The 22,503-nt window shown below is 38.4% G+C and overlaps 1 protein-coding gene across 2 annotated transcripts; it reads right to left on the minus strand.

Annotated features, from left to right (window-relative positions):
- Window positions 1-1,665: 1,665 nt before the first annotated feature.
- LOC117003337 (cytochrome P450 7B1) lies at window positions 1,666-21,814 on the minus strand. Of its 2 annotated transcripts, none has more exons than XM_033073223.1 (5): window positions 21,682-21,814; window positions 14,810-15,406; window positions 14,160-14,366; window positions 7,970-8,148; window positions 1,666-3,923 (listed from the first exon to the last, which is right to left on the minus strand). In XM_033073223.1, the coding sequence occupies exons 2-5, from the start codon at window positions 15,384-15,386 to the stop codon at window positions 3,627-3,629; spliced, it is 1,260 nt and encodes a 419-aa protein (XP_032929114.1). In that variant the 5' UTR covers window positions 15,387-15,406; window positions 21,682-21,814; the 3' UTR covers window positions 1,666-3,626. The 2 variants fall into 2 exon arrangements, with proteins under 2 accessions (XP_032929114.1, XP_032929110.1); XM_033073219.1 differs by having other exon boundaries at window positions 21,667-21,814.
- Window positions 21,815-22,503: the final 689 nt, after the last annotated feature.

The raw sequence follows: 22,503 nt of genomic DNA on the forward strand, positions 1-22,503 counted from the left end.
GTAATTATTCATAAAAATAGCAGTGCCAAAAATAGTGACATGCAGTGGGCTCAAAAGCACAAACAAAAGAACAACTCTTACATGGTTTTATATTATTACATTAGGACATACTGACAGAGATATGAAAATCTAATTTGCAAACATGTACACAAATACTAGATGGTTTCCTAAGTAATGGAACATTTAAAAAAGTTTACAATAGCATCTAGCAGCACTAAATGCCAGCATGAAAATGGAGAACATTCAATCTCTAAATTAAAATAATGATTAAAACATTATGTTTTAGCATTCACATTAGTTCATGATAAATTAACTTTATTCTTGAGTGCTATAAAGGGGCATACTTAGTTAATAAACCTATTTTTTAATGAGAAAAAAGGTGCTTTTTTTTTAATAGCAGAAGATACTATTGATGCAGCCATAGACATCAATAACTTACAGTCAGAGGCTGATAGTGACCAGCTGAGTCACATCTGGGTGGGTGAGTGCACCAAATTCCTTGAGGAATAGCAGAGAAATTCAGGGGGTACCCATGTGCTCCTCCTGCCTGACCCTGCACCTGCCAGGGCTGTGGATGCCTCCTGCTGTGCTGGCAGGGCAGATCCTCCTGCTGAAGTAGAGAGGGAAGCACAGGTCTGCCTCCCCCCACCCTGCCCTGCAGCCCCACCAGCACCTGAACGCTGGCAGAGACCACTGCTGTTTCTGCCTAGATGATTTTGCCTCTTTGTGCTCCAGTGACAGACACACAGCGCTGCACACTCCTGGGTCCTGCAGCAAGGAGGTCATCAAAAAGGGTGTTGTGCCCTCTGTAATGAAAAATGCTCTTCTTGGCACAGCACCCTGCAGCTAGCTTGGCTCCAGCTGGGACTTTTGGAGATGCTACATCCTGCTGTGCTGTCTCAGCTTATTGACCAGGAATCCCAACACCATGGGCCTTTCAGTCCTGCTCCATGGAGACTGAGTCACTCCTGGTCAGACCAACTGCTGACTCTTGGTATGTCCCCTCCTCAGTTGCTGAATACACAGACCAGAAGGGCTTAACCTCTCTGTCCAGCTCCAGCTCTCATGACTTTACACGGGGACAAGGTTTACTTCCTCAGCAGCTGAGATATGCCAGGGTAGTGATGCATTGCTTACCAGCCAAACCAATCTATCAGGAGCCTGGGTTACCAGGGACACACTTCCAGGCCAGGCTGGGCAGACCGCGCTTTGCATTTGATTATTTTGGTTCCTGGGCAAAAAGAGCAAGCAACTTTTATCCCAGAAGAATGCTGGCCTCTTGTGTGGTGCTCTGTAACTCTGATCCAAGGCCTCCAAGCAGCTTCATAGAGGATTCCTGCAATGCCTGGGAAAGATTCTGACCCTTTTCTTTCTTTTTTTTATGTGGAACATACCATGCAGATTTAATTTGCTTCTTTGGAGACAATGTAGTTCTTCTTTTAATTTCAGAACAGATACTATACAAATTGATCAGCAATTAATCTCAAACCACTAATGATTTGCATGTACTTTTGGCACAGTCCTATTATGCCCTATCAAATTATGCAGCAGCCAGTGATACTCTAATTCAAAATCCTAAAAATAGAATACAATTATAAAAAAGAGGCTTCTGTTTAAAACAAATACCCACTGTTATTTTCACAGTTGCTTCAGGTTTGTTTTAAAGTTGGATGCCAAAGAGGGACTCATCATAATTGTAGCATGAGACATTTTACAGCTTACATATAAGCAATAATGGAATACAGTCAACAGAGTAATGATATGAACATTCCCTGTCTCAGTAAACCAGACTCTAATATCCAAACTGGATTGTGAGCTACAGCTGAGTATACAGAATAGCTTCTACAGAGTAACCACAGGAGTAAGTAACCTGAGTACAAGAATGTCTCCATAAAAACCAATTTTATTCTGTGGCACGAAGCAATAACCAGCTTTTGCTGTTGATTAAATGTTAAAGTAAAGTTAAAGCATTTAATCAATTGCAAAGCTATTTAACATAAATGTACTCCAAATTTGTAGATATTATTGATACTATATGCAAAGAGAAAATGTTTATCCAATATATCTCACAAAACCACAATTTTTTTCTTGGAGGATTTGCAATGGGGCTGTACCAATCTCTGAAAGTCTTTTTACTGATACTGATGCTTATTTAGGGTATGTGCTTTACACAAATAACTGAATAGGCAGTTATTTACACAAATAACCATAAATAATTCTTAGTATGTAAGTACTAAGAATTTCTGATTTTGAAAGACACATCCCAAAGAGAGATGTCTTTTAGGAATGCAATTCTGTCGTCACAATTATCATCTTGGCAAATTGAGACTGGGCAGCCATGGGAATCCTCATCAATCTCTGAAGAGATGGCTGGGAAGAGAGAACAGGGTCCAAAATCTCAGATTTTGTGTGCTAGGAAATTAATTTTCCAAACAAGAGCTGGGCACCCAGTGAAGCAGGTTGGGCAGCCAGTATAAACTTCTGCGGCTGCCCAGGGTTTTCACTTGCTCAAATTCTGGCCCCAGGGAAGAGCCTGTTTTCCAGTTTGCAGATGGACAAGTCTGTTTCCAAACACAGGTCACACTCCTCTGCATATGCATAACTTAGACAAAGTAAAACAATGTTAAAAAGCATTTTTAGATACCACACTTGCCCTTGAAACCCTCTTTCTCTTTTGCTTTTTTGGAGAAATTAAAAAAATGTAAGAAATTGTCAAAATAAATGCACGAACATGTTACTAAGAAACAGCGAGAGAAAGAGAAACTAATTTTCGAGGTGATAGAATAATTTCAAACAGGCTTATATATTTTTTCCCTGAAGAATATGGTTTTCTGGGGGACTCAAAAGCCAAAATATATAATTTAGCCTTGATCGAGAGCCTATTAAAATCAACAGAATTTCCCTTCTGACTTTAAATGACTGCAGGAAAGAAATCATATATTTTAATTTTTTTTTTTTGCACTGCACTGCACTACATAAAAAAAGGAGCAAGAAAGCAAAGCATTCACCCTCAGTACATAAACCTGAAGCTAGAAACGTGTTGTAAGACATTCTTGCAAATCATCCTCCACCACCCTACACAACTTCCATCACATCTCCCAAATAAAGGGCTAAGACACTCAAAACCATGAAAGAAATAAAGTAAATATAAAGTTAGGATAATAATCACAAGACATTCTCTGATCCTCCCCCTTTCTTGTTATTATGCTTCTAAGAGCAAATGCTGATATTCCTCTAGATGATGGGTGTATGGGACTTCCCAGTCTAACCGCGTGACAGAGGGCTGCTGAGCCCATTTCCCATGTAAGTGACCTGGATTCATCCTCCCTGCAAATCCTGCTCATCTCATGGTCAAGAGTATGGGGATGCACCTTGGAGAGATGCTGGGCTATTTACTTGGCCAGACTCTTGTCATGTCACCTCACTTCTCACAACTCAAGCAGGACAAATTGAGGTTGCACGTCCCTGCATCTGGTCTTTACCTCCAGCCCAATGGCTTTTCTCCTTAGGAACAAAGAGGAAGGAGGTAAAAGCAGAGAGGGAAAAGAAAATGTTTCCAAAAATACAAAGCTGAGTGATGAAACAGAGCAAACACGGATATTAGTGGGAAGCATATAGGCAGCTGCTCAATTTCTTAAGGACCTTAGCTTGTAACGAAAGGCAATATCAACGTCTGGCAGGAGGATACCAAGGCCCATGCGACTGTTATCAAGTCTGACAGCTTTGTTTTCTGCTAGTTCTACATCAAAATGAGACAATAGTATGAAAAGAAACATCTTCATCTCATTCATTGCGAGGAACCTCCCTGGACACATGCTGATCCCAGAGCCAAAGGGCATTAGGAAATACTTCAGTTTTCTTCCTGCCTTGTAGAATGTGGTTTTCTTCTTGCCATTCTCTATGTATCGATCGAACTTATACTCCTGAAAATGAAAGAGAGAGACAGCGTGATATTTAACAAGGCGGTTACACGAGCTGCTTTCTTTGCACAATGGTAACGCGTCTGAAACCCAGAAAATAAGATAAAGAGGAAGACAAGGAGCTGACAGCTTCTTCTTTTTAGTTGGTTCCCTCAAGTTTCATTAACTCACATTATCTTCCCTGCAAAGAACACCCTTTAAATCCACTTATTTAGCTTAGTCCTTTTACATCAAGCTCCTTCAACTTCCACATTTCATCCACTGAGTGTCTGGCCTATATTGATTGTAATTAGATTTTGACCGCTTTGTAGCAGGGACAATGAACCTCAGTGGAAGGACAATTTTCTTGTAAAGCATCATATGCACTCAGTGTGGTACATACATCATGAATAAGGTAATCTGCCAAATTCTGAAAATGTCTATGAATAAATTAATGCATTGTACCAATTTTGCTCTTGCAAGCTAAAGCAAAATCCATCCTTCTTTTGCACCGAATTATTTGAAAACTCCAATGCTTTGCAGTCAGTTTTCCTTTCAGTGGAGATGGTTGCTGCTTAATTTGCCATATCTTACCTTCAAATATTTTGCTGCAGAAGCTGTGAGCAAATCAGGACAATGCCAGTGACTGACCATTATATATGACCATTTTCAAGTAAGGCTTGAGGTCACACTTGTAACCTACATATATGACCATTTTCAAGTAAGGCTTGAGGTCACACTTGTAACCTACATTCCATAAAAGGAACATATTTCTGACTATTTTTGAGTAGCAGGATCCCTGTTTAGAGATAATTTGTGTTTTTGAATGAAGGAGATCTGGCATCCTCACTCAGTCAATGGCAAATTAACCACTTACAAAACCCTCCTGCATGCTTTGAATAAAAATGACAGGCACTTCTTGCTTATGGTCACTCATTAGCATTTGTCCTGCTTTGCATACATCTGCTATAGCAGCAGCCATTTGGAGCTGGCTGGGAACAAGTCAGTCAGACAGAAACCGACCTCAACTGATTAAAAAAACCCACACCACCACTAAAAATACACTGATACTGATCTACCCGATAGATTAAAGGCCCTGAAAATCATGCACTTCAGGTCTTGCTGTTGAGAAACAAATGTCAGGGGAGGTGGTCAGTGTGACAGGGAACAAGTACTAGGTGCACTGGAGGGAATGTAACTTTGGGTGCTGAAGAACAGGAGCTTGTTTCAAAAAATGGCAGAGGCCTGGATTTTCCACAAATATAAAGGTGATTCTATTTTTGCTTCCACTGACAAGTAATTCTTTTCAGTCTCTTTGAACACCCGAGCCAAAAGGAAGCATGCCTTTATTTTTTTCTGCCAGGAAGTTATTGCTTCATTTGAAGCAGCACAGTAACAAATGAAAGCCCAGAATACCGTAAGATTTACTTCCTGAATTCTAAATCCTGCTGGTCTAAAAAAGCACCGCTAAATATGAACTGCAGTAGTTCAAAAACCCAACCCAGAGCTCTTCACTTCGCTCAAACATTTTCACAAGGTGCACTTCTGGTGTCTGGAGCAATTAAGAACTCTGTTATTGAACACACAGACACACTGGGTCAAACCTTATGCTTTGTCAAATTAAGAGCTTTCTGAGACTTAAAATTGCTTTTAACAAAAAATAAATTGCTGTCTAAGGAATAGGGAAAACAGAAAACAAGTGTGAGACAGGAATGTAGCCAACGACAGTGACATCAAACTCAGTGCTACTGAAGCCCTTTGAGTTGAGTAGTGTTTCCTTAAAAGATAGTTCACTGGCTAAATAAAGACTAATTTTTAAAAATGAAGGAGCTTTCAGCCATGCACAAAGTCTCCTGAAAGAGACATGGTGGCTGTCAGCAAGGAAAAGGTCAGGACACTGAGCAAAAACAGGCAGTGAAGTTCTGTGTGGACGAGCTGCTATGAGTATTATGAAAACTGAGCAATCTCCTGTGATTGATCTAAGTCTCTTACTGTCACATACTGTATTTAGCTTTGTTTGGGAAGTCACCATGGAGGGTTTCCTGCAGGGTTTCCTGATATTTACTCTCTGGGTTTTGCAGAATTCATTTACTGAGCTCTATAACTAGCTGAGTTAGAATTTAGGGATTCACTTATACACTTTATAGAAAACTGACTAATTTATTTTGGCCTTAATGGGTGGAGAAAGAGGTCAGAAATATATGCTTACACTTACACAACATGGTGCAAAGCACAAGATAGCTTGAACTTAAATTTATGTATCCAGGAGAAAAAGCATTGCTACAAAATTATCTCGTCAAGCTGCCTGTTTTCCCAGGAAAAGTTTTCCCTAAATACATGACAAGCTCAAGACTGCACCTTTCAAAAAATTCATTCTCCATCTCTATCTGATCCTCAGTAGTTATTGTTGAAAGCACACTGCATATTTTAAGAACCAAACAGAACAGTGATTTCCCCACTTTTCGAGAGGGGCCCATGTGCTGAAATCAATGTACTGCAATGTGTGGATTGCTCATTCACTATCAAAAGGATAAAATATATGAACTAAAGCTGTACTGTGAAAGCTGAGCAGAGCTGATACTAAGCAGATATATTCAAGCAATGGAAATATGGTAATATATTCCGGCAATTATTGGATAAGGGAGGAGATCAGTTTCCACACTGATGCTTTTGGTCTAGGACCTAAACAAACAGATGGACTTTTGACAAATCAATAACGTTCTCCAAAATAAAGTGTTAAGGATAAAACGAAAAAAAAAAGCTTATTTGTTAGCTGTTATCTATCCTTTTTTAAGGATAAAAATATTAATCAGCTATTTGCCAATAGATGGATTATTTTTAAAACCCTGATTTTTCTCTGCAGGCTTTATCTTCATTTTTGGGTGGGGACAGCCAGCAGAGCTCCTCTGAATGTAATTTTCATTCTTGTGCTTCCAATGTTCATCCCAGTGACTATACCTTACTCCTGCTGACTCCAACATGCTCCACACCTCCTCTCACTGAGGCTGGCGGAGCTCCTGCACAACGAAATGCTGTCCTGCACCAACGAGGCACTTGAATTTCATATTTTCTTTGCAACGTCTCATCTTTAAATTGCTGAAAGGGAGAGCTTTACAGAGCAATGTCTCTAACACGGGCTTTCTATAAACATGTAAAAAAATCCAGTTCCTTTCTTTTTTGGCTCAAATGCCAAGGATGGAAATCAGCATGGTTGGGAGACAGCCACTTGCTTAGGAAAATAGGGGTGAGGAATGGATGAGGTACAAGCTCTTGCCTCTCAGATAGACAAGCCATTTAACAGCCTCAGCGTGCACCCTTGCTCTTTCTTGCTCTTCCTCTGTGGCACCCTGGGCTGGGGACAGCAATCTGGGGAGCAACCTAGCCGAGAGGAGGACTATTTCAATTTGCATGCAGGTGGTGAACTTCTGAAGCTGTATTACAGCTGAGGCAGGGTGGATTAATTTCGAGTCTTTGATATTCATTAACTTGAGCGTCAGAGAAAAATACAAGGAGATGACACAATTACCCTCCGAGCTTCACTGCAGAGCAACAGCTTTACAGTCTCAAGTTCACAACACTCTAATTGATCAAGAAGGGGTGAATCCCTACGAAGGGAGGTGAAAAAGCATAAGGCTCAAGTAAGACACTGCTATTATAGGGCTTCAGAGAGTCAATGATGCTTTGCGGGCACTTAGCTAAATGGCCCACATTATTTGCTATTTAAACCACCTTCTATTATTCAGCCCTCCTTGGGTATCAAATGATCCACTGCCAAACAAAGCCCACATTTAGCCTAAAGTTTATGGTAGTCAATGTGCAATTGTCAATTCCTTTGAAAGCAGTCGCAGACAGTCTCATCACCATATTTCTCTCTTCAGGCCATGAATCCTTTGACCTGCAGGGCCCTAGAAAATACATCTGAAACTAGGAAGATTTGTTCCACAAGAAGGAACAGCAGTAAAAAAAAAACAAAAAACAACAACAACAAAAAAACCAACCCACAGATCACAAAAGGCTTGGCTGCTTCGATGTGCCTGGAGTAGGAAGAGTAGCACCAGCTGAATGTTTACCTTAGGATCTTCATAGACCTCAGGGTCCATGTGCAAAATCTGCGGGTAAAGGGCTATCCAGTCTCCTTTCCTCAAAACGACTTCTTGATTCCCTTCAAGCTTGAGAACAAAATCCTCTTGGCTGATGCGGATGTTCATGGAGGACGAGCACATTCTTAAACTCTCGTTTAAGGCACTCTCTGCAATAAAACAAAAGGGAGGGGGGGAAGCATCAGAAATATGGGAGATGACTGGAAGTTATACATGGCTACAGCTGCTGATTCTCCAGGAGTTTAGTAGGGCAGGCTAAAGGAGAAAAAATAAAGGGAAAAAAACACACAAGCAAAACCAAACATAAAGCAGAGACCAGGAGGAGGCAATACACAACCCCGAAGGGTTGGGGTGGGGCAGTCGAGATGCTGAACATCCCAAAGTGATTCTCACTGATGGTGATGAGAAATCCTGTAGGCTGTACGCAGCACCAAGTTTTGGGTGGAAAGTCATTATTCAGCCATCACATTGAAAACAACGCAATCAAAAGACATGAACGCTTCATGCATTTACATATATTTTGGTGGTTGCAAACAAATACCAGCGAAAGCATACATGGGGCTGTTTAGCTTGCCTTTTAAAAGATGTTGGATTTAATGGTAGGACTACACATTAGAAATCATTCTGCTTGCTAATTCTGTAGTCATTCTGAGAATTTTAAAATGTATTTTCTTTTCAAGGCACAATGCTGCCAAATTACAGTGTCTGTTGTGGTCAGCGTGAATGAAAGCAATTCATTATCTGCCTAGTAATTTTAAGAGAGAAAGACACTTCTAATTGGCCTAGAGGAAATAAAACATGGTCCTTTTAGGTTTGGGGAAAGCAAGATTTCTGTCTCCACCATCACATTCTGGAAGGCTCCAGAAGCTGAATGTCCTTGCTTTCCCAGTGGCCTTCACCTTTTGCTCCTAGCACGACAGATTTTATGGCTAATTTCCGGCAATTTATCCTGGCAGTTTGAGGAGGAATTCCTTTGGGAATAATATGCATAATTTGCATAAATCATTCTGATAGCATGTATATCAGCATGTAGCTCCTGTCTAGGGCTGCATCTCTCACTTTGTAATCAAAACTGACTATTTTTCCACCAGCTTGTATGGGCACTGTTATATGTGACTTGATTCCTTCTAATCATTAGTGTGAAAATCAGCCTAAAATAGGGTTTCATTTGCATGTAATAATCCATTTGTGTCTGCATTTACGTTTTGTGATATCAAATAAGCCTTCTCTAAGTGTTCACCAAGGCACTGCCATTGCTGCACCCAAAAGGTTAGTTTATTAGAGACAGTAGTTACCCAGTGTAGATGCCTCTGAAAAAAATAATAACAAACGTTCTTTCACTAAAAATTAAATCTGGTGCAGCATGCATAGCAAATAAAGTGGCCCTGGATGCTTTCTTGCAGGAGGTTTTTCCTTAAGCATGCATTTGTCTAAAGAAATGAGGCTGCGGTCAGCTTTGTGTGGCCAGCGCCGTGATTCAATGTGACGTACAGTGAGTCTGTGCATATTCTTTTGGACTGCCTTCGTTACTATAATCAGGCAGAGTCAAATCGGCTTGTTGGTGACGAAGCCAGAAAAGAACCCTGGTTCCAGAAGATGGCCTCTACTGCGGATAGCCACAAGGCACCTGACACGATAGATTTCAACTGGCAGTGCTCTGGCAACAAAACTTTACGTGGTACAAAGGAAGGGTCCAGCCTTGGCTCCAGACTGCCTTCAACCTGCAGAAAATGAAGCTGGTAGCTTTGTACCAGTCCACCATTTGCAAGTGGTGGTGACATATGTAGAGATGGCAGAAATCAAATAAGGAAGAGGGAAGGAGGGAAAAAAAAAAGAGAAATAATTATAAAGTGCCGTGGCAAAATAGCAGGTTTACGTTTAACCAGCCAAGCAATGCGGTCACATCCTATCGGTGGACATCCTCCCAGAAAGCGTGGCAGTCCCTGCCTGCTGCCGGATCTCAAATGACAATTGGGCAGCATATCTTATGCAGAAGTTAATCACAATAATGGAGCACAAAGTGTGGATTAGCGGTCAGATCGTAAATGACAAATCTGTTTTACCTTCCAGTACCAGTTATGTGTGGAAGGCGAGCTTGGCTCTTGCTCTGAGCGATCATGCCGATAATCATTAGATGACAAAAGTAATGAGTCACATTATGATCAACAAAGGAGAATGGAGCTTATATGGCTTTGCAGGCTCGCATTAAAAAAATAGACAGTCAGCTTTCCACAAATGCCAGAGCTATACATTGAGAGGAATGACAACTGCACAATAAAACTGCAGCCTTTACTTGCAGTTGTCATAGTTCAGCAGACACCAGCCATCGCTGCTGACAGACCAGCTGGGTAGCTTGGGAGGCCTTCCATTCTGCACCGTGAGGTACAGTAAATTATCCAGCACGGTAGAGCAACATCTGTTTCTGTGCTTGTGCCGAACAAACAAGGCAATTTAAAGCATACCAAGGGATAACCAAGCAGCAAATGAACATGACCCTCATTTTTTTCCCCCCTTCTTACACACATGAGATGCTAAACTTCACTCTGCAAGCGCTACATAAAGAAGCCAGGCTGTTGTTTGATAAGGTGTTGTCAGAGAGATTTTACATATTTTCTAGAGAGAGAAGGAGGGGGGAAGAGAGAGAGATATCTCTCATAGTATTGTTATTCTTAGAATCCTCCCACTTCTCTCTTCATTTCTCTTATACTAAAGCTAGCACTCAGCTTCCAATTCATTCTAGACTTTTTTTTTTTAAAACTGTTTCAATATACTTATAAATATTCAGTCTTTAAACCCTAATTTGCTATACTTAGTTCACATGCCTTCAAGCATTTGTCTTCCAATTTCCACTGAATAAATGCGTACTAATGAGAAATAGAGCAAGCTGCTGAGGCAAAGCTGGGTGACTTGAGCCTGGCCTGCCACCAGCTTGTGATAGGCAGGCAAATTGAGTTAAAATGAAAAGTCTTGTCAGCTGAAATACAACATGGTAGCCAAACAGCAAGCTGTCAATCATCCAGCCAAAACAAGGGACTGCAGGTAATAAAAGGTCATTGCGAATCATAAGTGCATTTGGCTTTCGTAGGCAAGTTAATTTTAATTAAACATGATCTCTATCTGTAAATGTTTTATAAAACTTATTGTGCAGTAATGGATTGTTAATTTTACACTAACACAGAGCAGGTAATAGGGTGCAATAATTATTAGAGTGTATTGTAGGAAAATAGCTATTGAGTATGCAAATATTTGGGGGGGTCATTTACCCATGGGCATCACGGTGTGCCAACACAAACGATAATCTGAAACAAGTACATTTGCATCTTACTCAGAACTAAATGGTACTGCCCAGCCCATTCCAGAAAAATGTATTTATTCCTTTCAATTCAACCAATGATTTTAGTGCTTAGCCTTTGTGTTATTATGACACACTCTGTATTAGCTCCTTTTGGGCCCCTACCCTTTCTTGTGTACAAAACAATTTTTCAAGCTGTGCTCTTTTTGCAGGATATCTGGGATTCAGCAATGACCTGGGGCAAGAATACTTCACCATATAAATGAATGGACTAATATTAAACAAATGAACTGACTAAACATGCCTAGCATTAAACATGCACTAAGTACATCTCTGCTTTACCCTTGGCATCTCCATTATAACCAGTTTAACTGACAGACCATTTTCATGTGTCCTTTATCATATTAGAGCTCTGTTGTGAGCCATAATGTCTAATAATGTATGTTACTCTGTGCACACAAATATGTTTGGATTTTGGGATTGTATTGTGTTATGTAGATAATACAAAGGGTGATGCTCCAGAAATGCCATCAGAAAAAGATAGGGCCAAAATTTGCTAGTTTGATTTTGGGTTGAATGTGTTCTGCATTTTGGTTTGGTTTTTTGGTTTTTTTTAAATGAAATAATCATGTACCCAAGCTTAGAATTTAGGAGTAAATCAGGCCATGTTGTTCCCTAGACCCAAACAATCTGACCATAATAACAATGCTACTTCCTGAGAAAGACTTTTAGCAATTTGTGCTTCTTCTCCATAGCATGAAGAATCAAAAAAAGTCTCTTGCTATAGTAGGCCAAAAAGAGGACGCAGAATCAGAACGCTTAAAACAGGAGAATGAGATGACAAGGTGATGAACATGCAAGCATCCCACCTGGTCTGCCTCACTCAAGAGCAGGGACACAATCCCAGTTTCCTACGCTCCGGGCTGGCACAGAAGGAATGGAAAGAGCAAAAGCTCAGTCTTGGAGGTTTGGGGTCAATGGCCTTCCTGCAACAGGGGAGCTCTTGGTGTGCAAGCAATGCAATTTGGGACCTTTGTCCCTCCTACGCATTTATTAACAAAACATCCCTTTCCCTTTTCCACTGAAGCATGACTCTAATTCTCTTATGGTACAGATTTTTTTCTATATTATTATTTTATGGGACGCTATCCAGCCCTTTATGACTTAAGTGCTGGAAGAATTGAAATCTAGCTTCTGTTCATATCACATTATGTTTAACACGATTATAAAATTTAACAAAAGTGTTACAAGAATACTACAAAGTAGGATGTGGCACTTCCCTCTCAACACATAAATCAAATGCTACCAAGGTACTTCAAAACTTCAAAAAGCAGAGAAATGACACAGCTAATGTTTTTAAACTGTTCATACTGTTTTGCACCACATGGTTTTAGCAAACTACATGGTTTTATTTTCTGATTCCTATATTTTTGGGAAGCCTTTTCCTTCCCCCTGCTTTTTTTCATGGCCATTCCCATCTCAGTCTTTAAATGTAAACTAAAGTCTCTTTTGATCTTCTTGATGCTTAGTAACTTATTTATTGGTGTATGCTAGCTCTGATGTGAAGTAGTTTTACTCATGTTCCTTAGAAGTTCATTAAATACTTAGAAAGTCATGATACTCACCAGAACTGCCATCCAATACCTCTTCTATTTCAATACTTTTCTCCATTGGTTAGAGATAAATCTACATCAAAACAACCATGACTGCAGATGTAACAAACTCAGTAGACTCATGATATGTAAGATTAATATTAATGCTCTAACACAAAGGAAATGGAACAGACTCAATTTTATATTTGTACTCATCAAATCCAGTTTGCACACAGATTCTTGAGACATGCCACACTCAATGATTTTGGAGAATGGCAGCTATTACAGGGATCCAAACCAGGCACAGAATGCACTGTTCCACCACCATCCCTTGACACAGCTTTGTTTAAGAGTGGAGCATCAATTCAGGTCATGAGCTACCAAGACCTATGGACATGAACTTGTTTTGACCATGGGATTGGTTTTGATATTTAAAAACAGAGGATTATCCAACCTTAAATCTTTAAATCAGCTGCTGTCTGCCCTTGTTAACACTACTTGTGAAGACTTAGAGATGTCTAAAGGTTAGGTACTTACCTGCTACACCCCCTTTCCTCCCTTGGGCTATTTTCACCATTTCTCTTGCCAGTGTCTGTGTACCACCAAATGAAGTGAAACCAAGAGCGGATGCTATGAAGGCCTATACAGCTCCAGATTCGAACAACTTCCAATGACCACTGGCAAGGGTCTCCCTCTGAACCTGGATCCAGAACTGTAGTTCCCTTAAAGCTCCCTCTTTCGAATAAAGTACTGAAAACACCATTTCTTCTCTGCAAATTTTTATCTTCTTCTATTTTATTTGGAGGCATTGCCCAACAGAAACCTGCTTTAGAAGCCTTTTTTGTTTTGTAAAGAGGGAAAGAAAGAAATTGCTTGCGGATAAAATACATTTGCAGTTTAAATACACAATCCCACTTTAATTTCAGAAAAGGGTCTTTCTTGGCAGTACCATACAGAAGTATTTGAAATGCGTTAACACTTCGGCAGATGCTCAGAATCAAACAACTTAATAGGCATCAACTTTTTTTCAAATAATTGCAAAGCTTCGATTTAGCCTTTTGCATACCTTGCATAGTTAATTACCTAGGCTTTAATGTTTACATGCAATGAGAGTATCTACAGCTATAAACTACATAATTTATAATTGATGTAAATGGGTGTTATTATGTCAATTAGGCAGCTGTGTCCTCCACCTTCTCAGTAAACAGAAATGAGTGATAAACCGAGTTTGCCGGGAGAGCCCCTCTTCTCTTCCTAACAGATAAAAATAAATTACCTAGGTAGACCAGGTTGTCCAATTGTTCTCTGGTGAGGTGGATGTTATATGTGGGCCCTCTCTTTTGACCTGTTGACTGCAGCAAATGGTCAATCTCGTCACGCACCGCTGCAAGAGCTTCTGGGTGCCGCAGAAGATAATACATGGCCCAGAATGTAGCTGGAATCGTGTTTCCCACAGAGGCCCACAGGAAGGCAAAATGATGTGCTGGGAGAAAATAAGTGAAAAGGAAGATTAATAGCGTTTATTACACTGATTAGATTTGCAGTGTGCTAATTAAAAGATGTTAGGACACAGACCCAGCCAAGGATCAGTGAATGCTAATGAGGACCAATAGGCTTCTGAAGTCTAATTTTCTGCTTAATGAGAATAGTTTGAAATGTAATGTCGGGGGGGTGGGGGGAATAAGGGGAGGAAATGCAGCTCAGTTATAATCTTTCTCATTATCACCATTAAGTATCTTGTTTTACCACCTCAGCACAAAAAAAAAATCAATTATCATAGAGGGTTGTTTCAGAGTAAAACATTTTATCATTAGCCAATTAGAAAGAACATAAAAAAATTTCAAGGTCGCCATTTTGCCTTTTTATTTCAAAGGTCTATAGTAAATTATTTTATTTTAGACAAGCAATCATTCATAAGTTTCCTACCTGCTTTGTCATAATCTCCAAGCAGCTCATATTTCTCAAATATATCTTGTCTGGCTTGGACCACTTTTGACCCTCCCAGCCATTTTGTCATGTTCTGAAGTAAAAAATGATGTATAAGCTCCTTCCGAACCTTCTTGGTAGCTCCTAGCAACTCAATTGGTATGTTTGCAGCTAAATAGGGAAAGCTGGCATCAAACTTGATAAATTTGTCTCTGATTTCACTAATAACTTTGTGGCCATCTGCAGCAGGAACTCTTCCATATAGTGTTACAAAACTGGCTTCAAACATTACAGAGCAGCAGAATTTGTACATTTTTTCTGTTTCCCAATCTGTTGCTTGTGAGCATTTCCATTCAAATATATCCTGGAGATTTTTCATCATGTGGTCAGAAATGATATCCAAAGGTTTGCCTTGTAGATACTGGTAGATTCTGTGCAGGTTTTCCTTGAGTTCAGGGAATTTTCCTTTTGACAAGGCTGGGTAGTCAAAAGTTTTGGATGCCATTTTATTAGCAAATTCATGAAATTCAAGTTGCTTGCTATTTCGGATGACATAGACGTATTGAAATGGGTCCATGATAAAGGTAATATATCTACCTGAATAGAAGAACAGGAAATAATTAGAGACACATGCACTTTTATAATCTGGTGACGCTTCCAGAAGCAATAACTTAAAATAAACCAAAGTCTGTGAAAAAAGAATGCAGGAAAAAAGCAACTCAAAGCAAAGACTAAATCTGGGGAAAAAAAAATAAAAAGATGAAACAAATATTATTTAGATTTTCTTTGTCAGGACGCAGATTCCACCAATGTACACTTTGAAGGCACTTCCAAAATCCACGTGAAGCCATTTCCATGTAGATGGATCTACTGTTTGTGCCAACAGGTGCGTGTGATCTCTTCAGTTGTGGTGCTTTGAAATAAGTCATTTACTACTCGGGTCTAATTCATGAAAATACAGTATGGAGTCATAGCAACATTTGGAAACTGTAGGTTTTCACCAGCAGAAGTGAGAAACATACACATTTCACCTGCACAGAGGAAAAGTGAATGACAGGGACTGGAGTGGAAAACATGCCACCTAGGCAGCTTTTTTCCAAGCACATGATACAGGAACTCAAAACCTGACAGTTACAGCTTTAACTGCACTTGCAAACCCCCAATATTTAATGCTTCTCTCACATCTGGTTCTTTTTCCCCAAAGTTTTGCTAACTCTTTGTAAAAAATGTGCTTAGAACCCATAACATGACTATCTTAGTTTATGAATGTGAAGTCACAGCCTACAATGCAGCAGGCACCATTTTTAGCACAGGCTCCACTTTGGCATACACTCTGTCCCAGGGTTAGGATCCATTGTGTCAGAGTGCATCACCAACTTCCTGCCCTTCCCCGGGTCCTCAGTGAGGTGACACAGTGATACCTTCAGCTCATTGTACAGAGGGATAGGAATGCATCAAGTGAAATGCTTTTTCAAATTGTCCCTGCCAGAGAAGTCTTGAAATTTCTCCCTAAGCTTCAAGTCAACTGCTGAAGAAAAGCAGGAAGAACTACCATGAATCAAAATGCTAACACTCCCAAAGCTCAATTAAGTCTTAGCTCTTTATAGATAGTTCTAAATTTAGCATTCCTGATTCTTACCTTGAATGAAGAGTGTACATTAGGGAAAAAGGGTACCTATTAAAATGTACACTCTCTCTTTGAAACATCCCAGTCACAAACTCAGGGAAAGAGCAAAACTTCCAGCGCTTACAGTCTAATTGTCTCACTGAAGGGACAAATCTCCTTTGATTTTAACGGGAACACTACATGCTTAACTGTGGACCAAATCTGGCTCTGTGACAGATGTCCAGAGATAAAGTAGTCACTACCACTAAAAATGTCAAGTATCCATGGTTACCATATAGTGATATCTGAATTATCATAGTTATTTCATACTCTGATTTATAGACAGACACAGTGCTCTATGGTATCTGGGTACACTCTGGACTTCCTCTACAATACCAGCTGCCATAGTTCCCCTCCCAATTACATCAACTGCAATCCCAGTGAACTAGTAAGGAAATGTAAAGGATATATCAAGACAGGATTTGAACTCCTTTTCTTTTTTGTCAACAGTGTGTGAAGGTTTTTACAATACTCATGGATTTTGTTTTACTGTGACATAATCAACCATAGCTGCAAAGTCAATTTTAAAGAATATTGAGAAACCAGCACGAGAGATCTAGAATTCTCAGTCCCCTTTTTTGACCTCCTCTGACTAAAGAGGCTAGCAGGAATTTTTAGTCTTGACCTCTGCAGGATAGTTGTTTAGAGTCCTAGAATTACTCTCTCTTTCCAGCTTTCACCTACTTTCATGCTCTTTATTGAGGCTACCATCTTTGTGATCAAAGCTTGGAAAGAATGCCCATTGGAGCAATTTTTAATAAATAGATTTGGAGTGTTATTAACCCTAAAGATGAAAGCTGGCTTCTTAACTTTGCATTTACAGGGTAAACAATTTAAGTTAAGATTTTTAATTAATATTAATTTAAACCATCTGTCCACCATCTGCTTATTTCTGATGCAAAATATGAGTTTCTTTGTGATCTTTAATCAGACACTTAGCAAACGCACATCAATTCTTATCATTTTTAAGTAAGAAAATGATTTTCAGCAAATGAGTTTTCAGACAAACAAACTATTTTAGTAAAAATTTAAAATCAAAACTCAATCACAACTAGCACATATTTTGAAAAAAAAGTCCCTGAGAAAAAGAATATTACAGATCCTGTTTTTATTATTCTCATCAGGTTCCTGGTAGCAAAAAGTAAGTATGTACCAAAATATAATTCATTTTGTAGACTTATTTCAGGCTCCAGACCACATCACTACAAGTCAACAACATATATAAACACATAAACCAAAGTATTTCTTGTTGCTGCATTTAGTAAGGGTCTAGATAATCAGAAAAGTGGAACCCCCCTATAACAAAGGCAGCATGTCTACATATGCCATCAAAAATCCAATTTTAGATCTCTTAATTAGAAAAGTACTAAAACCTAGGGCTAATTAATGGTTGTTAGAAAGTTGTGAGAGTGGTTATGGGAACCTTTAACAATTTCAGTCATCCTTGCACACAGATGCACTACATGGCTACACTGCTTACCCCACTCTCCTCCATACAGGAACAGATTGCTAATTACAAAACCATGCCCCAACACCTCCTCTACACCCTGAACAGCAAACATCCGAAGTGGAACAAACTTTCTCACCTCAAGTAAAGATTTTAAATTTTTTACGTGCCAATATGGTCCTTAGTTTTGCTTTTCACATCCTGTCTTTGTCCCTAGTGAGGTTTCTTCCCACTGATTGCCTCTGACCGTGTCAGAGACCAATAAATCAAAACCTTTCATAAAGTTTTCAGTTATTATTTGGTATTTTAAAATGCAGAGCTTCCCCCTCTACTCCCATGTCTTTCCACTGCAGGTAATGCGAAGAGAATCCTTGGAATGTAACCTTTTCTGAAATCAATCCAAAATCTTGATACTCATGAATTTCCACCAGAGTACTAGAAAAGGTAATGCCTAATCATCCAAAAATGGAGGCACATTACAATTTCCACAGATCAGGTAGCCTTAAATATTGAAGGCATTTATATAGAAACCACTAGAGACTAAGCTTTCCCTGTTAGCTGTTAAAAAACCCCTTCAATACCAAAAACTAAGTGGACATATACATATAGAAATGCCACACTCCAATTCACAGTAGTGTAAGATATTTCATTCAATACAGTGAGATATTTCATTCAATACAGTAAAAACAAGTCAAAACAAGAAATGCATTCTTGTTTCTGTAAAAAGCCCTCTGATTTTTTTTAAATGGCTACAGAGAATTCATACTTCACTATCCAATTCTTCAGTCTGCTTTAAACCCATGCTGCAAATAGCCTGGTTATCTCCATTTAGTTTCTCCCTAGAAATAGAAGATTGATGTGGAAAATATGAAAATTGTCAACTTTGGTAAATCTGAGCACAGAAGCCAGTATTTGTATGATAGTTAAGAAATTACTCTAATAATGCATTCTGGAGCATTTTAATGCTAATGACGAAAGACAAGCATTTCAGATGGCATCTAATAATGGATGTTATTTCTGTAATGCTTGCAGCAGACTTCAGCCTGGTAAGGAGTTAATGTAAATTACCTTTTGCCTACCAGAGAAAAATGTGATATGTTACTGTAGGTGTATCATTCTTTAAAGAAAAGAATGACTTAGTAGCACTATTTGAAAAGGCAAATGGACTTAGAAAAAAACACTAAGATAATTTTATTTAAAGGTGAGTTAGTCTCAGAGACAATTATGCAGGGTTCATTATCACTCCAATCAATTTGAGAGGAAAATGACACAAAGTTTAATCCCAAGAAACAATGACAAAACTGTTTCAAGCTATTTAAGTTCTCACCTAGCCTCTGTCTATGCTGCTGACCCTTAACAAACAGAGAGGCTTGGGAAGTCCGATCATCTCAACGCCACAGACTCTCTCTCTCTTGTTACCCTCCTTATTCTTTTCTTTTCTGATCTATTTTTTTCCCCCCAAGACTATTGCATTTATGTAATCGTCCTCTTATTAGGGAGATTCTGCTGAACTGCTGACAATGATGTACAGTGGTGCTGCGCTGGCATGACGTTTGGGGAAAACGATTCTGCTGCACCACCACACAAAACCAATTAGAGAACTATTTTCTGCGACAGGTCAGGAATTTACATTGTTTCTCATAGAAAGATGTGCTTTTTAATTTCTTTATTAAGATGACATCCATGTCCCTTGCGACTTTTAGGGATGACAATCATTTGCTCATCACATGGGAAAGTACAATCAGCAAAATCGCATTACCAGTACGGGGCAATGCCAGAAACTCCAAGCATCGTTCCGCATTTTCCAAACGAGCTAGTTTGAGAGCCAATAATTAGAACAATATATATTGATAGAATTTTTTGACAGGACCTTTAGACATCCACCAGGGGGGTAAAGTAATGATAGTCCACATACAGCTGGCTATGCTATGTTTGCCGAGTGTAGAAACATCATCTTTGTCAAATCGGTAAGACATACAGAAATCCTGTGTGCCTTTGGATCAGGACATGATAGGAGATACTAACTAGCTTTGGTTTCTTCCCTGACATGAGGATGACAAACTATTTCTCTTTAGTGAAGTCCTGATGGTCAGCAATTTTATACTGAAAAAGAGAACTTAAAGTGGTGTCTCTGTAATGATGAATTCACAAAATCAAACATTTCCCTGAGAGGAACAAGACTGAAATGATATCCAGAACTAACTCCATTTATCTCAGTCTTTATCAAGTGAGGCTTGGCTCAAAACACTTGAACATAGGGGGATTATCTGAGATGGAATTTGATTTGTCATGGAAATAGAAATTTCTGAAACTAAATTACACTCAGATTGCTTAAATGCAAACTTCTAAACACAGTCTTACATAAAATATTAAAGAGGCAAAAGAAATAAATATTTGATTAAACATTTTTAAGATTCTGAAGTATGACTGTATCTGGTTTTATGAATGCACTGAGATAATATCTGAATTATAGTTACTAATCAGTATTTGCAAGAAGCCAAAACTCTATTATAGTGTGAATTCAAATTAACAATAAAAATACTGTATTTCAACAAGAGTTGGTTTTGTACTGTGCCAAACTCACTTTCAAGTTGCAAAAATCTGATCATACTAGTTTCCAAAAAAAAAAAATAAAATCCTGAATGAAATTTTGAAAAATCACATATTTTATATAGTAAAAAAAATCTCTTCCAAAGGAACAAAAGGACAGATTTTTAAAAGGGAAGAAAAATTTTATTAAACACATGGATTTCAATTAAATTAATTGGCTTTAAAAAAATATTTTCATTCCAAAAGATTGCTTATATGAAAATATAAAGCTGTCCTAAAATTAAAATGCAAACTTTATACTTTGCACTTAACATTTTTGTTTCAAACTCTCTAAAACTACAGGAATAACTAAAAATTATATAGACTAAAGTTGATAATTTAAACAAGGATATCAGCACATAAAGGTGCAGAAGATGATTATAACCATCTATATTAATAAGAGCTTGCCTTTCCAAACACAATAAAATGTGGATTTTACATTGACTTTAGCAAAAAGTAGATCTCTATAGATAGATGAAAATTTATATATTTAACTTCCATTCAGGATTTTAGTTTTATTCTGTTTTTCTTCCACAACTAACTGTCTGTGTGAAATCACTCACATGTTTGTATTCAATCTAGCTTAGTAATACAGTTATAAATACAGGAAGCAGCGAGGTTATATCATACTTTATTACATTGTTATTTTCAGTAAGCATGATCAGAATAAGAGGTTGGCAACGGGAAGCTCCTACGTCCCAGTCCCGATTGTATCACTGAGTCAATGTGTCATTCATTCCCTTGTGTTCCTGTCAACCAGTTGTAAAATGTGTGAGAACAAATTCTGCACTTTTTTTCTTAAGTGTTTTCTAAATTTAATCCGATATTTTTCTGTGCAATGTCAAGATGATGTTAGTTCTCTCTCCTTTAGGAAAAAATTCACCAATACACAATTAAATGTGCTGACAAAAATCTATGTTCATACAGTACATACCTACAAAATCTGTCAAAATACATATATACTTAGAGATGCAAATAAATCCACACATTGATAGTGATATTTTAAAGACAATTATTATGCCTACAATATATGTAAATTTGAGGGATTTTTACGGGTCTATGCTAGAGAAAAATGTTTTGGGTTAAGGAAGATTCTAAACTAAACATTTGGACTAGTATTTAACCTCACTGATGGAAAAAAATCAAGATACATACTAAAATATTTCTCACCAGCAATATGTACAGTGAAAATATCTCCAAATTTCTTTTGCTGATCCAGTAAGAATTTGTAAGCATCTTTTCTAAAAATCAAAGCTTTCCCAAGGTAAGGAATCCAGCCATTTATTAGTGGGGGCTCTCCAGTCTTTCTGTTAAAAACAGAAAAAAATAAACAGGAGTTAACTTTGGCATGAGAGCAACTCATCTTTATATATACATATATTACACTTAGACCCACCATTTACATCTATAATTCCTGCAATGTATAATATGTTGTACAGAAAGTTCTTCAGATATGATGGCAGGTTAAATCTAATCACACCTCTGAGCACTGAAGGCTCCATGTGGTGATTAGGAAAAATAAGTGAGAGAAATTGAGACGCATTTAACTACAGGTCGTCCAGTTATTACCATCAAGTTATGAACACAGAAAAATGACATTCGGTAGAAAAGTTCCCAGCAAAGAGCCATCTCATTTTCAATATTTGGTGTGTCAGAGGAAGATGTATTGGAAGGCAATTATGACAGATTTAGGTAAATAGGACGCCAATACACCACACAAAACAGGTATCCTTACAGATAACGCTTTAGCAATTTCAGCTTACCAGCAAAGAGAACAGCCATTCTACATTCTAACTAAATATCTTTAAAATATAGGATAATAATACAGGCTGAATGTTAACTGTAATAAATCTTAGTCTCTTTATATTTATAGTCTGAGACAGAAATGTGTCTGGACAGTTTAAGAAGAAATTCCAGGTATTGATGTTCGCATCCCAGTTTAAAAAAGCAGCCATGGTGCGTTAGTTACCTTTACGGAATAGTACAAAATAT

The sequence above is a fragment of the Catharus ustulatus genome, chromosome 1 (assembly GCF_009819885.2).
Source record: "Catharus ustulatus isolate bCatUst1 chromosome 1, bCatUst1.pri.v2, whole genome shotgun sequence".
In the NCBI taxonomy this organism is placed as follows: Eukaryota; Metazoa; Chordata; class Aves; order Passeriformes; family Turdidae; genus Catharus; species Catharus ustulatus.